Source organism: Balaenoptera musculus, chromosome 20, assembly GCF_009873245.2.
Source record: "Balaenoptera musculus isolate JJ_BM4_2016_0621 chromosome 20, mBalMus1.pri.v3, whole genome shotgun sequence".
NCBI classification, from domain to species: domain Eukaryota; kingdom Metazoa; phylum Chordata; class Mammalia; order Artiodactyla; family Balaenopteridae; genus Balaenoptera; species Balaenoptera musculus.
In genome coordinates this window covers 6,671,725-6,688,479 of record NC_045804.1, presented here as the reverse complement: position 1 = coordinate 6,688,479, position 16,755 = coordinate 6,671,725, and the positions used below count along the sequence as shown (strand labels likewise).

Sequence of the window (16,755 nt, the reverse complement as noted above, 5' to 3'; positions counted from 1 at the left end):
GCCAGGGAAGTCCCAGCAGTGGGGTTTTTTGTTTGTTTGTTTGTTTGTTTTAATTTAACTTAATTTATTTTTTATACAGCAGGTTCTTATTAGTTATCTATTTTATACATATTTGTGTATACGTGTCAAACCCAGTTTCCCAAGTCATCCCACCCCCCACGCCCCCGCCACTTCCCCCCTTGGTGTCCACATGTTTGTTCTCTACGTCTGTGTCTCTATTTCTTCCCTGCAAACCGGTTCATCTGTACCATTTTTCTAGGTTCCACATATATGCATTAATATACGATATTTGTTTTTCTCTTTCTGACTTACTTCACTCTGTATGACAGTCACAGTGGGGTTTTGATGGAGGCAAATTCCCAGGGGATAATGTTGCTCCTGAGCCCCAATTAACAGGGGCTCACTGCACCTACTTTCCAATGATGTCTGGGCAGCTCTGGAGGCAGAGTCTTGAATCTGCTTCGTGTCCCCCATTGGCATCGACTGCGCTTCGGTGTCTGTCCGGGGCTAGGCTGAGATTGTTGCCAGGGCCACACTAGAATTTTGGGAGGTCAGCAACAGAAGGGGCTTGAGGCAGCTTCCAGTGCAAGCTTTTGTTTCCTGTGGACCCCGGCGGTCCAAGGTGGGACATGCCAGCATGACAATGGGGAGGAGCTTAGGGCCTGAGGTCAGACGCCCCGGGTTGGGGTTCTTTCTTTCTTTCTTTTTCTTTCTTCCTTCCTTCCTTCCTTCCTTCCTTCCTTCCTTCCTTCCTTCCTTCCTTCCTTCCTTCCTTCCTTCCTTCCTTCCTTCCTTCCTTCCTTTCTTTCTTTCTTTCTTTCTTTCTTTCTTTCTTTCTTTCTTTCTTTTCTCTCTCTCTCTTGCTCCCTTCCTTCTTTCCTTCCTTCCTTTCCTTCCTTCCTTCCTTCTTCCTTCCTTCCTTCCTTCCTTCCTTCCTTCCTTCCTTTTTCTTTCTTTCTTTTTTTGTGGCCCCACCGCATGGCATGTGGGATCTTAGTTCCCCAACCAGGGATTGAACCTGTGCTACCCACAGTGGAAGCGTGGAGTCTTAACCACTGGACCGCCAGGGAAGTCCCAGGGTTCTGTTTTTTTCTTGTGTATTTGCTGGGTGGCCTTGGACAATCATAGATGTGTCTCGGGGTCTTTTCAGTCCTCTGCAAGATGGAGTTTAACCAAAGTGCCACAGACCCTCTAGCTTGTGATCTCAAGGTAACCTTCTGGTTCCCAGTGTGTAATAGCGTAGGCCCCGCTGATGTCTTTCCAGCCGACCCCAGCTCTCTCTGAGTGGTCCCTCAGGAGCTACTGCCACACACCCAGTAGAAGCTCCTTTAAGGTTTTTTTAAAGGCAAAATGTTAGCATTTAGTTAATATGAATGGTGGGTACATGGGCATTTCTTTTTTGTTATGCTAGTCTCTGTATCTTTTGTTAAGCTTCAAAATTTCAGAATTAACAATGAATTTTCATGTATCCATACAATGGAATATCATGTAGTCATTAAAAAAATGTGGATGACAAAATGCCTGTTCTATATATATATATATATACACACACACAGATACATACATATATACACACACATATATATATCACATATGTATATACACACATATATACATATATACACACATACATATATATACACACACATATACATATACATAGATATATTCAGAGTGCAATTCCATTTTTATTTAAGGTAGGTGTTTTGAAGCAGTGGCATCACAGGTAACTTTTTTCTTTGCTTTGCTTTCCTCAAATGTGTAATTAAACATGTATTAATAATAATGGCTCCCATTATTAACTAATAGCCACCAATAAAAGCTGACTGTTCACTCAATGCCATGCTCAAATCACAAACACAAGTCTCGTTTACTTCTCCCCCAGCCTATGTGGCAGTCACTTACCCCCAGGGGCCTGCCCAAGGCTGGGGCCTCGTTTATCCACCCTTGGATGTTCTGATCTGCCTTCCATGCCATGCTTCCTGCTGCCCACGGCCCTTGCAGACTGCTCTTCTGCTGGGCCATTCTTTGCCAGTGACCACCGCTGCTGACACAGTGATGGCCCTGGGGAGGAATACAACTCATTCCTCAGCCATTCTGCCCAGAGCATAAGATAGCCCTTCTCTGGCTCCTCACAGCTCATTTGAAACCAGGCGTGGGGTGAGGCCAAAAGAAAGGAGATACACCCCAAAGAATAGCTCAGAACTACTGCAGAGACCTGCGCTCAGACCCTCCAGGGGCTCCTATTTGACAGCAGGAATGGTTATATAATTTGTGGGTCTCAGCACAAAATAAAAATATGGGGTTCCTTGTACAAAAATTAATACTCTCAAGATGGTGACAGCAGAGTATTAAAACAATCACGGAGCCCTTCCAAATGCAGGGCCCAGGTTGCACACTCATGGCGCTTGCCTTGTTTGGCAGGCTTCTGTCTCACTTCTCATCTGCCTTCCTGAGTCCAATCCAGGCATCTTCACACAACCTGATTCTGATCCCAAAATGAGGAGGAAGAACTTTCCTTCATTCCAGCCTGAGCTTCACCTCCTGCATCCTCACCCCGTCCCCCCTTCCCCAACCCCAATCAGCCTCCTCCCTGGGTAATTGAAAAGTGAAAGTTGGGTCATCTTCCTCCATAGGAAAATCTACTCCCACCCGCAGGGTGAGGTCTGGCTTCACAGCCCCAGTAAACCAATCCCTTTATAGGGTGACGTCAGTTCATTTCCTGAGTCTGGTTACTAAGAAACTAAGTTGGATTAGTCAGTCTGAAGTGACACCATGAGTGGGACACAACTAGCCCAATTTAGATGGGAGAGTGACAAGTTCAGTTCATTTCTTTTTCAATCACTTCTCACTAAAACATTTAAAAGACACTGGGACCCAACCTCCTCTGGGATTACCATAGGGACATCTGTCATTGCATGACGAGCCCACAGCTTACATCACCCCCATTTTCCTTGGAAATTGCTCTCTTCCACTCTCCATTGATAAGGAATGGGCAGGACCGACTCCACCTTTGGGGTGGACATGTGACCCATCTCAGCCCAATGAGCATTAGATCTAGGACTTTAGTTGAAACAGGGAGCTGTGAGGATGTGACCCTGGAGCTGCTGGCAACGATGTGACCCCAGGAGGAGGTTGTAATTAAAGTCGAACCAGAGGGAAGAATGTTGAGGGACAGAGAGAGTGAGGCTGCTGGTGCCATCGTTTGAGTCCCCAGATCCAACCGAGCCGGATGTCAGCAGTATCCCCCGGCTCGCCAGTGAATTCTCTTTTTGGCTTAAGATGGTTTGAGTTGGTTTTGTCACTGGCAATCAAAAGGGTCCTGACCACAGGGCTCCCCTTTCACAGGCAGTAATAATGTCTGTGCTGCTTACACTCTGTGCTGTGGAAATCACATGTGACAACTTATATGCAACTGCTCTGCAGGCTGCAAAGGGCTTTTGAATGGAATGACCTGGGAAGGTCAGTCAGCTGATGCAGAGCCAGGACAGCACCCCGAGGCCAGTTCTCTTTCATTGCTAAGGAGCTGCCTCCTGCTCTAAGAAAATCAGTGAAAAGGGCAAGTGGTGGACGGAGCCAGGTGGCAGACAGGGCAGGGAGTGGGCAGGATAGTTGGTGGACAGGACAGGGGAGAACAGAGCAGGGTGTAGATGAGAAGAAAGTGGACAGAACAAGCGGTGGTCAGGGACTACCCTGTGTGGCCTTCTCATGCGTTTGTGGTGTCTCTGATGTCTGGGGCAGACCTGGCTTTTCAGGCATAGGCAGGGCACAGTGAAGGTCTTGGAGGGCATGACCCCAGAGCTCACCTGGCCCCTCACTTCTGTCTTTCCAAAGCCTCTCTTCATGCACCAACTTGTCATCCCAAGGGGTCAGGGCCCTGGTCTTTTTTTTTTTTTTTTTTTGCCACTTGTGTCACTTTCATCCAACACAGTACTGTAAGTTGCAGCCAGAACAATCAGACAACTATTACAGAACAATCAGACAAGAAAAATAAATAAAATAATCCAAATCAAAAACAGGCCCTGGGGGCTTCCCTGGTGGCGCAGTGGTTAAGAATCCGCCTGCCAATGCAGGGGACGTGGGTTTGAGCCCCGGTCCGGGAAGATCCCACATGCCACAGAGCAACTAAGCCCGTGCACCACAGCTACTGAGCCTGCGCGCTAGAGCCTGTGAGCCACAACTACTGAAACCAGCGCGCCTAGAGGCCATGCTCCGAAACAAGAGAAGCCACGCTCCGAAACAAGAGAAGCCACCGCAATGAGAAGCCCGCGCACACCGCAACGAAGACCGTGACTAGAGAAAGCCCACGCGCAGCAACAGAGACCCAATGCAGCCAAAAATAAATAAATAAATTTATTAAAAAAAAAAGAAAAAAAGGGCCCTGGCATTTTTGAGTTTGGATGTTTTTTTTGGCTCAGATCTTTAGAGACCCTGATGGAGGGGTAGGGGTACCAGCTTTGTTTCTCTGAATCTGACTCTGCCATGCTTGGGCCATGGATCTTTGCTCTGGGCACTTCGCAGAACAAACCCCTTCCTTTTTTGGACGTGGACTTGAAGGGATCCCTGTCTTGGGTGCCCAGAGCCATTCTGGCCTTCAGAGGTGGGGCCCTTTCCTGGAGCTGTGGAGTTTACAGCCTTTCGGATCAGTGACTGCATCAGGATCCAGAACTTGGCAGCCTGAGAGAGCTGCAAGCATTTGACCTGGTCCCCTGCTTCCCACCATGTGAGACGAGAGGTCTCTGACCTTTGAGAGTCTTCTTGGGCACTGATGTCCATGGGTCAACGTGGGCTACAGTCAGATATGGCCTGAGTCCTCTGTGCCAGCCGGCTAAGCCACCCAGCCTGCCAGACTCAGCTCCTTGGGGTGGGGAATGGGTCTTGTGCCTGGACCCTCAGGGACACATGGCACCCTGCAGACGTTTGCTGATTCTCAAGATTCTCAACCAGAAATATCCAGTTTCAAGGGGGGCATGTGGAATGGGGCAGTGGTGGGATATAAGGAAATGACTGCAATCACCTTTTTTCTCTTTCATGGTCTCTCCCATGAAACCCATATCCCTAAGGCCCTGACATGGGCCCTGAGTGAGATGGAGGCAGAGTGGTGGGATGACAGCTGGGGGAAGCATCCCTCCCCCACCTTCCTCTCTCCCCATCACCAGGTCAAGTCCAGGGCATTCTCAAACTCAAAGGCAAGTGGTCCCTAAAGGAGTGTTGGAAACTGGATATCTGGGGAGAATAGAATGCCTACCTGCCCTAAGTCACAGTTAAACACAGTCAAGGGAGGCAGAGGTCAGTGTGGAGAGGACCCAAGGGTAGGAGGGGCGGAGGGGGTTGTAGATTGAGGCTGTCCTTGTAGTGTAGCCAGCCGTCAAACCATAGCAGCCTGATATCTTTAAACATCTGAGTTCTCCAAGTCTCTCTCTTTTTTTTTTTTTCTGAATTTCATGCTTAGCAAACCATCCCCTGATTATAATGTGGCTTGGCGTCTAGGACAATACCTCAATTTTGTGAGTTTGATTAACACGAGCTTGCCTGGAGATATAGTTCCACTCTTTTTTGCTTTATTTTGCATTTTTTGGCTTTTATTTTTAATGCTTTTTTTTTTAAATATATTTGCTTCATCTGGGCTGCTGCTTTTCTCACATTTTACTTTTTTTTTTTTTTTTTAAATTTATGGCTGTGTTGGGTCTTCGTTTCTGTGCGAGGGCTTTCTCCAGTTGCGGCAAGTGGGGGCCACTCTTCATCGCGGTGTGCGGGCCTCTCACTATTGCGGCCTCTCTTGTTGCGGAGCACAGGCTCCAGACGCGCAGGCTCAGCAATTGTGGCTCACGGGCCTAGTCGCTCTGCGGCATGTGGGATCTTCCCAGACCAGGGCTCGAACCCGTGTCCCCTGCATTGGCAGGCAGATTCTCAACCACTGCGCCACCAGGGAAGCCCTTTAATGCTTTTTTGAGATGGATCCACCCTTGACTGAGTGAACAAAACTCGTCTCTGATCCTGCAGAGCTGGGGACACCCTAAAGTGATGACGATCTGTGAGCCCCTTGGAGAAACCCTTTGCCCTCTCCTAACTCTACCTCTTTGCATTTCCAGCTTGCTGGGGTTTGAATCTGGGCTCTGCCACTTATTAGCTGGGTGACCTTAGGTAAGTTTCTTAATGTCTACGTGCCTCAGTCTACTCATCTGTAAAATGAGATTAAAATAGGGTTGTTGGGACTTCCCTGGTGGCGCAGCGGTTAAGAGCCCGCCTGCCAATGCAGGGGACACAGGTTCGATCCCTGGACCGGGAAGATCCCACATGCCACAGAGCAACTAAGCTCGTGTGCCACAACTACTGAAGTCTGCGTGCCTAGAGCCTGTGCTCTGTAACAAGAGAAGCCACTGTGATGAGAAGCCCATGCACTGCAACGAAGAGTAGCTCCTGCTTACCGCAACTAGAGAAAGCCCACGCACAGCAACGAAGACCCAACGCAGCCAAAAATAAATAAATAAATAAATACATTTATTAAAAAAAAAAAATAGGGTTGTTGCAGGACTGAAGGATATAAAATGCTTAGCACAGTGCCTGGCACATACGTGCTATGTAAGGCTCTGCTGTTATTGTTTGAATTCCCATAATGCCTACCTGCTGTGAACCTCGAGCAAGTAACTATTTTTTTTTCCATCTGGCTTTCATTTCCTTATTTATAACATGGAATTAATAATAACATCTACTGGAAAAAGCACGGGGTAAGAGTACAGTGTCATAGCATTTATTACAGTTTTTTTTGTAATACCTATAAACTGTAATGCTTTATAGCATTATAGTTTTTTTGTAAACGATAATGCTCCACAAATGAACCATTTGTCTTGATTTTTATCATTTATTATTAACAATTGTTAGTCTTACTGGGCCCCTCTAGACTATAGTGCAGATGATTTTAATACTTAGTTCATAGCCTAATGAAACCTGAGAAGGGGACCAGAGAAGAGGGCAGAACCTGGGTGAAGAGAAGGTGTGGCGCTGCCCCCCCAGAGCGAGGAGGTGCCCGAGGGGCTGGAGGGGTCTCTGCCTCTTCTGTGCTCGGTGGCGGCGGCTTCGTTCCCTCTCAGAGGTTAAGTGGCTGCTCCCTGTGAAGCTGGGAGGGGCTGGAAGAAGCAGTTGACTGTCCCCTGGGGGTATCGCTCTGATAGAGGGCAGAGCCGCCTTTTAAAAAGCAGAGCTGCCAGCAGTGATGTGGACGCAAAACTCAAACGGCAGAGGGAGGAGGAAGAGGGAAGATTCTTGCTTTGCCTTTAAAAGGCTCATAACAACAAAAGAAGAGACAAAGAATAAGAACGCCTCATCCCTGGCCCTGCCTATACCTTGTGAGAGGAGGGGTGTGTGTGTGTGTGTGTGTGTGTGTGTGTATGCCTGTGTGTGTGTCTCTGTGTGTGTGTGTGTCTCTGTGTGTGTGTCTGTGTGTGTGTGTATGTCTGTGTGTGTGTATGTCTGTGTGTGTATGTCTGTGTGTGTGTATGTCTGTGTGTGCGTGTATGTCTGTGTATGTGTATGTCTGTGTGTGTGTGTCTCTGTGTGTGTATGTTTGTGTGTGTGTATGTGTGTGTATGTGTGTGTATGTGTATGTATGTCTGTGTGTGTGTATGTCTGTGTGTGTGTATGTGTGTGTGTGTATGTGTGTGTGTATGTCTGTGTGTGTATGTCTCTGTGTGTGTATGTATGTCTGTGTGTGTGTATGTCTGTGTGTGTGTGTATGTCTGTGTGTGTGTGTCTGTGTGTCTGTGTGTGTGTGTGTGCTGTTGGCAGCAGGGGGCAGAGGACTAGAAAGCAAAAGGAAATATGAGCTTAAACACAACTTGGTTCAAGACACCTGAAAGCATACCTATGGCATTTACATAAGCACAAATTATTAAAAATACACCCTTATGTTGATGGGTAAAAACTGTCTGCTAATAAGCAGAAATGCAAATAAGAAGGGAGGGAGCAGACTTCGGCATCAAGGTCAGGGAAATAAGAATCATTTGCTGGGGGAATTTTGAGTTCTGCTTGTTTCAACAGTTATATTATTTTCACTGCACTGCTTAGAACCTTGCTAACTTCGGGAGCAGCGTGAGGTCGGGGAGGCTTTGATGGGTGCAATCAGGGGTTAAGATTTCCAGATCTATTGTCTGCTGCTGTCTTGGAGTTCTCTCATTTGTCCCCAGAAAACCTCCTCTGCTTGGCAGATGGGAGGATGGTCCAGGGCTGTTCCATCTGGGGAGGTACATTGCCTGAGCTCTCTGCTAGGTAGCAAAGGAGCTGTGATCTCCATTCTCACTTGGAATCTCCAAGGATTGTTTTGTCTTGCCTGAGAGAGGGGGATAGAAACGAGGAGCATGCTGGGATAAACTCAGAGCCACTTCAAATGCCCAGCTCCACAATTCCCTAGCCTGGTGCTCACCTCTGGCTGTTCACTTCCAGCAAAGCTGGATTTCCTGTCCTGAAGATGAAGGAAGGCATAGCCCTTTCCCAGAACACCTCACAAGGGAAACATTAGCATAGCAACACTAGTGAGTTTCAGAAGTTTCTTCACAAAGGGTCCCAGGAACTCTAAATTAGAGGGAATAGTGCTTGGAGAGGGAAGCCTGAGAGATTGGAAAATGCCTTTGAGACGATGGACAGAGTCACGGTCATTTCCTGCTAAGGTTATGCAGGAGAACCAGCCAGCATCACTCCCCGTGCTAGCTGGCTGGCTGGAATCTGGGCGGGACTGACGAGTTAGCCAAAGGAGTCCCAGATGGTCAGAGATGGTTAATGATGTAACGTACACATTTGTTTATCCAAAAGTCTCCAGAGTGGGCAAGAGAGGAAAACAAGCAAATGGAAATATTCTACAGGGAGTGGAGCAGCTAACCTTTCTTGGCTTTCTTGTTTGTTCCTGAGCTGAAGATAGAAATCTGGCAAGAAGTGGATCTAGTCTTCTCACACTTTCCTTTTATATATATATTTTCTTTTGCTTCTTCCTTCTCCATCTCCTCCTCCCCTCCTCCTCTTCTTCTTCTTTTCTCTCTCTTTTTCTTTTTTTAGAAAATAAACCACTTTATTGAGGTATTATGGTATTGAGGTATGATGAACTCACTTTGAGACTAAAATCTCTTCACCTACAGGGCATGGATTTTCTGTGGAATCGGATTCTTTGACCACAAATTTGTGTTTCATTAACATTGTTTTTTAAAAAATATTTATTTAATTATTTGGCTGCGCCGGGTCTTAGTTGCGGCACGTAGGATCTTCTATCTTCCTTGCAGCATGAGGGATCTTTTAGTTGTGGCATGTGAACTCTTAGTTGCAGCATGTGGGATCCAGTTCCCTGACCAGGGATCGAACCCAGGCCCCCTGCATTGGGAGCGCGGAGTCTTAGCCACTGGACCACCAGGGAAGTCCCTCATTAATGTTGTTTAATGGAAGAAAAGTGCTCTTGAGGGATAAAGAATGGTAGAGGGAGACAGAATAGCTGGTATGGCCTTTTGCTGGTTGATTTGTCTTTCTCTGGTAAAATTTTCTGGCAAGGAAGAACAATACTACTGAACCCAGACCCTTCTCTAGGACCAGTGGGTGACAGCCTCGTGGGAGGGAGGCTGGCTGGTATACGGAACTCTGCCTTTTTCAAATATTAACTCTCAAGCAGAGGCCATGAGAGAGAGGCCTCAAATTGAGGTCAGAAGTGACCATTTCTTTCTGAGTTATCTCACTATATCTTCCTGTACCTTTATCAGGGCCCATCGGAGACTCTATACAGTATTATAGCAATTTGTGTGCCTGTTTTACAGGCCATGAGCTTATTGAAGGTGGGAACTACTTTTTTGGGGTGTGTGTGTGTGTGTGTGTGTGTGTTCTAACGCTCAGCATAGTTTCTTACCCTTTGAAAATGCTCAATACATGTTTGCTGAATGACTAGATGAGGCACGTGGGCTATTGAAAGAGGTAGACATACAAGATGAGCCGCAGAAGTGGAATGTGAAAGACAAGCACAGGAGAGGTGGGAGAGGAGTGGAGGTGACCTGCTTACCTTTCCCACTCACCTAGAAGAGGTGTTGGAGCAGAGTCAGAGGACAAGGGAATCCTTGCAGGACAGAGAACTTTCATCCTTATCTCTCTAATGATTCCATTTTTTTCCAGTGAGGCCCAAACCCTGGATGAATGGATGGACCGTCCATGCCTTTATGCCCTCTGGTTGCTGGTTTTTCTGAGATTCGATAGAAGAGACTGACTTTAACTTAGTAATTTATTTGCTCCTCTTGGAACAAGATTGGCATGTGCGTGTTCATCACAGCACTGGTGAGGATGAGTTAGGAAGTGAGTTCTATTTTTTTTTGCGGGGGTGGGGGCCTGCACCACGTGGCCTGCGGGATCTTAGTTCCCTGACCAGGGATCGCACCTGTGCCCCCTGCAGTGAAAGCGCCAAGTCTTAACCACTAGACCACCAGGGAAGTCCAGGAAGTGAGCTCTTGAACTCACTTTGTCCTGATTCACTAGCATCTGGGGCAAAAGCTGCCCCCATTCTGTACTTCATTTGCTCAGAATTCATAGTCAGGACCTGACACAGCAAGAACCCACCACGGAGTGTTTCTGAGCCCCTAACTCACATCATTGCCTTTGATGGCTCATGAGACTGTACTGGCAGCAAAAGAGGGCCGGGAGTTCTCTAAGGGAAAGAGCAGCAAGGTTGTTCACATGTTTTAAATTATTTAGTTGCATCAAATATTCAGATTTGTGAGAACATCAGCAACTCTATTTAAAAACTCCAAGCACGTCATGGATGAACTCAGTGTTTCCAGGCAGTTCCCAGCTTCCAGCCCACACTCAAAGAATATTCTAAGAGTTACTCAGGCTCATTTGGGTCAGCCTTCACCTCTCGGGATGAGCTAAAGTGCAAGTGCCATCCAAGGTTGATGATACTTGGTGTATGTTTTTCAGATAAGTGAATCTTAATGAGAGGTCTCATTGCACCCCATACCTCACCTCCCAGAGGAAAGAGCTATTCAACTTAGGAAATCAGGGTTGCAAGGTTCACACAGTCATGATTTTTGTGTAGGTGGGTGTGTGAGCTTAATCCCTTGGGATTGTGCCTGTGAAATACGTGTGTGTTTCTGCATATGAAGTTGCTGCTCTTCTCACAAAGCTTCATTATTTTAGGTGAGACCCAATGTGACACCTATTGACATTGTTCTGGAGCTCAAGATGTGTGTCCTAATAACAACCATTTATTGAATGTTTCTTATACACCCAAGAAAGAAAGAAAGAAAGAAAGAAAGAAAGAAAGAAAGAAATTACATTATGTTATCTAACATTTTCACTCAAAAAACCCCAATAAGCCAGGTATTATTATTCCTATTTTATAGATAAGAAAAGAAAAAAAGGCTCACAGATGTTATTCAAAGTCACATCAAGGTCTGATTCCAAGCCTGGGGTTTCTTTCCATCATACAGCAATATCTCTTTTCTGCCAGGTTTCTAAGACTATCCTACATAAAATCTGGTAGCCCTGTCAAAACATTAAATAACACATCCCCCTCTATAAAGGTGACCTCTGGGGAGGAGAATAGGAAGTGTGTGTGGAAGGGGGTATGTGGGGTGTGGTTTCTGGGAAGCTGGTAAGGGTCTACCTTTATTTTGATAGTGGTTGCACAGAGCTGCTCTTCGTGATAACCCATCAGGTTATACCCCATCAGGGTATATACATATGATTTGGGCTTTTCTTGTGTTTGTTATACTTCAATAAAATGTTTATTTAAAAAATCCTGGGCTTCCCTGGTGGCGCAGTGGTTGAGAATCTGCCTGCCAATGCAGGGGACACGGGTTCGAGCCCTGGTCTGGGAAGATCCCACATGCCGCGGGGCAACTGGGCCCGTGAGCCACAACTACTGAGCCTGCGCGTCTGGAGCCTGTGCTCTGCAGTAAGAGAGGCCGCGATAGTGAGAGGCCCGCGCACCGCGATGAAGAGTGGCCCCCGCTCGCCGCAACTAGAGCAAGCCCTCACACAGAAACGAAGACCCAACACAGCCAAAATAATAAATAAATAAATTAATTAATTAAAAAAAAAAAAAGAGGAAAAAAAAAATCCTTCCTAGCAACTAATGTTGGAGGGGAGCCCTGCCTCCCATGGTCAATATGTTCTAATTAATCAACAGGATTCCCTGGACTCTATTACACAGCAAATTTAAAAATAATACAAATATATCCAGAACTTCTGCTGCCAGTATCTTTGTCCTCACGGTGAGCCACGGCCACCCCCCGCCTCTGCAGGAGACCCTCCAACGCTAGCAGGTTTACTTGATATATATGGAAGGAAGGAGAAGGACGTGCCTGCCATTTTATGGATTAAGAAGAATGCCTGGAGTTATGCCAGGGAAAATCATCATTTCTTACTCTATCAACTGGAGATCTTTTATAGTTTTGGGATAATTAGTAAGATTATTAATCTATCATTAATTCAAATCTGAGTTTCAATTAATTTAATCAGACTATCAGATGGAACTCTAGGTAACTTAAGGCTTTGATTCAGTGGGAAGATAAAAGAAAGAAGGAAAACAAGGAATAAGGCATCAGACTCTGTGTGGACCAATATTATATGCTGGCTGTATCACACTGCCATTTTAATTTTAAGACTTTTTAAAATTTGGATATACACAAATAATGTGATGTAATTAGCTTTATCAAGTGAAATGTATACAGTAAACATTACAATGTATACATGACCCATGAGGAATGTTTGATCTTAAGACTAACGTCCCCTCCAGGGGCTTCCCTGGTGGCACAGTGGTTGAGAATCTGCCTGCCAATGCAGGGGATACGGGTTCGAGCCCTGGTCCGGGAAGATCCCACATGCCGCGGAGCATCTGGGCCCGTGTGCCACAACTACTGAGCCTGTGCTCTAGAGCCTGCGAGCCACAACTACTGAAGCCTGAGCACCACAACTACTGAAGCCCGCGCGCCTAGAGCCTGTGCTCCACAACAAGAGAAGCCACCACAATGAGAAGCCCGTGCACTGAACTAAAGAGTAGCCCCCGCTTGCCACAACTAGAGAAAGCCCGTGCGCAGCAACGAAGACCAAAAATAAATAAACAAAATAAATTAATAAAAAAATACAAATATGTTGATACCTTGCCCTTTACAAAAAGGTTTCTAAGTGTATCACAATAAAAAGTCATGTACAAAAATAAAATAATATTAGGAGGAGGTGACCAGTATTATAGGAAAAGGAAAATTGCTACACACATATGTTACTCTGTTGAGCATCACAGAAGGTTTAAGACCAGCTTCTGCTCTCAAGATGCTTACAACCAAGCTGAAGATACTGAGTATTTACTAGTGGTAAGTAGACACCTGTCTTCAAATATACTGGAACTCGTAGGAAAAGGCTTTCTTCCAATTTGGTAATCAATAAACCCAAAGGAAGTGAAAGTTCTCATGGGCTACATCCTGCATTCCATGCGTGGGTAATTGAGGTGGGAAAGACCACACTTGATCAATAATTTTAAATCTTTGACCACCAAATCTTAAAGCTTTTAAAGTGAATATTTATATCTTTATAAGATGGTTTAAACTTGGAGAGACCCATGTATCTAGTCACCAGGATGCTTTTGTAATTGATTTGTAATTATGTTCCCTTTTGTTTGCATGCATTTTCTACTGAGGCTAGATTCACCACCTCAAAGAACACACATCTTATTCTAGTTTACTTCAAACTGTAGTGGTTTTTAAACTTCCTGACTGGGGAAGTTACACACTTTTCTCCTTCTCTATACCCTAGGGGCTTAGGGACCTGGAGGGAGAAGTCACTGGGCTATTCAAATCTATAGACCACTTCCCTTAGTAGTTGGTTTTCTGCAATTTGTGTCAGAAATAGCCAGTGTGGCACACGGCTGTGTTTCTGAAATTTTAACGTGCATATTTATTTTCTAGGGATCGTGTTAAAACACAGATTCAGATTCAGCAGGTCTGGGGTGGAGCTTGAGATTTCACATTTCTAACAAGCTCTGAGGTAATGCCAACGCTGCTGGTCTATGGACCAAACTTGTAGAGAGAAAGGAATGTTAGGCTTTGAATCATAATTCCTGGCCTTGTTTTCTTGGACAAGTCACTTTGCCTCTCCGGATTTGAGTTTCCTCAAATGTCAACTGTATAATAGGGGAGAAAAGTGGATGCAATTACTTCAAAGCTTACATTCATGGAATTTTCAGAGTGATACTTTGATTTTAAAAAATCTCCACTTATAGGACCATGTACAGCCTTTCATGGGACTAATAGATAAACCGGTATTAGCAAAGTAGGAAATATAAGGGCTGAATGAGGAGGGCAGAGAAAGGGACGAGGTGCAATAATGACTTCTTATGGCAAATATAAGGTTCTGATGCTTCAGAGTGATGGATGTTGGATCAATAAGTGTTGCCTAGAGAGGCTGCTACTTTTTCCCAACAATCACTTCAAGAGGATATTTTTGATCATTTACATGATTGATAATTTAGTTATAATCTAGTTATGTTATTGATAACTTAGTTGTATAAAAAACTTGAATGAGGGAAGCAAGGGATGAGTGCGAACAATGAAATAAGCAAACACTTTCAGGAGGCTATGAGTGAGTCATGGCTGGAGGGCAGCTTTCTGGAGGCACAAGGGAGTCTGGTTTGAAAACAACAGTTTATTTCTGCTGCAGATCATTTCTATGTTTAACTTCAGCCAAGTTGGCCAGGAATTCAGATATTTGACCACAGCTACCAGACTTACCGGGTCCGGAGCTTGTGAGGTAAGGGTGGGAGGACAAATGTAGCCTCCCACAAGGGTTACGGAGGGCAAAGTTGCTCGAGGTTCACAGGGTTTAGAGGCAGGAAGAGTGAGTGAGAAAGGGACACAGGTGATTTAAATGCAGGAACCAAGCTCCTGACTATCTGAACCTCTGGGGGCGGCCCCTCCCCCGCGTTCAAGCATCTGTTTTGAGCAGCAAACAGGATCACGCAGAAAGCGTTCTCCAGGCTCACAGATACAGGCTAGTTTCTCTTTAAGTTCCAAAACCAAGCGAGGGGAACGGAGAGAACTGGTGACGGCGCCCTCTCCCAGGATTGAGATGGGGGCGGGGGACTAGAGATCCTTACCTTATGCAGGACGTGCTCATGGAAGTCAGGGCCAGCTCCCCCCTGGTAGGAGTCGAGCCTCTGCAGATCCATGCCTGGCTTGGACCCCGCTGCTCCGCACTCTCCCAGCGCTCTGCGTCAATGCTCCCAGGAGCTCTGTCCGGGCTCTGCGGGGTGCAGCCGGCTCGGGTCTAAGCCCCGCGGACCGGGCCGCATCCGGTTCAGCACTGGACAGCTCCCGCAGCCGCTGCGGCGCGGTACCCTGAGAGCAGGCGGCGGCTGCTGCCCTCCGCAACCGCGGCGTTTCAGCACCAGGAACAGCGATACAGTCCCTGCGCGCCTGGGACCAGAGTTCTGTCCTAGTCCCCTGTCTCGTGACTCCAGGATGCTGGGAGGGACCCCAGATTTCAATCTAGCCGGTGCCCCGTGCGTATCTCATTCAGCTACCGGATTCCGGAGCCTCAGCGACCCAGCTGCGTTCTCCGGGTATTGCGGTCCCGGGAGCTCACCGTTCCTGATTCTTAGTGACCGAGCATGCCCGTCACACCACGCCGCTCAACTCTCCTCCCGCGGTTGCAGAGGCAAAGCCCTGCGGCGCTGGAGCCGCTTCTCTTTTGGTCTCTGGACAGTTCCCTCCAGTATGTATGAGGTCGACAGGTGATGGCCCAGAGGGGTCCCTGACGTTTCTGAAATATTTTTCAAAATCTTGCTTAACTGCATTTTCCTAGAGGGAGGGTCCAGAGCTTAAATTACACTCTCTAGGATGCATATGTCCCCCCCAGAGTTAAGAACAATTGTCTTGGGAAAGGCAGAAGGGTTGTTTGGTTAAGAGCACAGGCTCCAGAGTTCAAATCATGGCTCTGAAAGTTGTAAGTTGTGTAACCTTGGGCAAGTTACTTAACCTCCCCTAAGTGTCCACAAAATGGAAATAATAATAGTACCTACACCATGGTGTTGTTCTGAGGATTTAATGAGTTTATTTACGTAAAGAACCTAGTACTGTGCCTGACGTATATTAGGAACTCAAAAAATGTTAGCCATTGTGCTCTCTGGGCAAGGGGTTGGGAGCTCTGTCTACCTCCCCTAAACACCAGGAGAGTCCTGCTGCTGGGACCACCAATTTGCAGAGTTGTATTACCACCGGGAAAGGTGAGCATGAAGATGATCACCATGGGAACTGGAAGCTGAGACTGTGGTCTCAGAGGTTTTCCTAATATGATGACCTTGACATTCAGCAGGCAGCTACCTCATTAGACACAAGTCCTATCACCACCGGCCTCTAGAGTCAATATTAATATGGAGGGAAAGGGCCAGGCCTAAGTTTAAAAGGGTGCATTTAACTTCTGGGCTTCAATTCCTTTTCTGGCTGGGTAGCTTTAACCAAATCACTTAAGTTCTCTGGGATTGCTAACATTTTCTCATCTGTAAAATAGGTAGAGCTATGTGTGCCTACCTCATTGGGTTTTTGTGAGGAGTAAATGAGACAATTATGTGAACATCTTTCTTTCTTTTTAAACTGTAAAACAAGTTTCACTTACCAGGTGTTAGTATTACTGGAATCTCTATACTATAGATATTCAATAAGTATTAATTAAATGAACAAAGCCAGGGAAAATGTGTTTGTATGTATGAGATTCTCAGTAGTCCTATGGTTGGGGTTCTTAACC

At 46.2% G+C, this 16,755-nt stretch overlaps 1 protein-coding gene across 1 annotated transcript in view; it reads right to left on the bottom strand.

The window, feature by feature from the left end:
• The window catches only part of RAB37 (RAB37, member RAS oncogene family), a 71,811-nt gene extending 56,630 nt beyond the window's left edge, over positions 1-15,181 (bottom strand). Inside the window, exon 1 of the mRNA XM_036838212.1 lies at positions 15,110-15,181. Within this exon, the coding sequence (XP_036694107.1) occupies positions 15,110-15,181 (72 nt within the window). The remainder of the gene's footprint in view (positions 1-15,109) is intronic.
• Between the last annotated feature and the right edge of the window lie 1,574 nt (positions 15,182-16,755).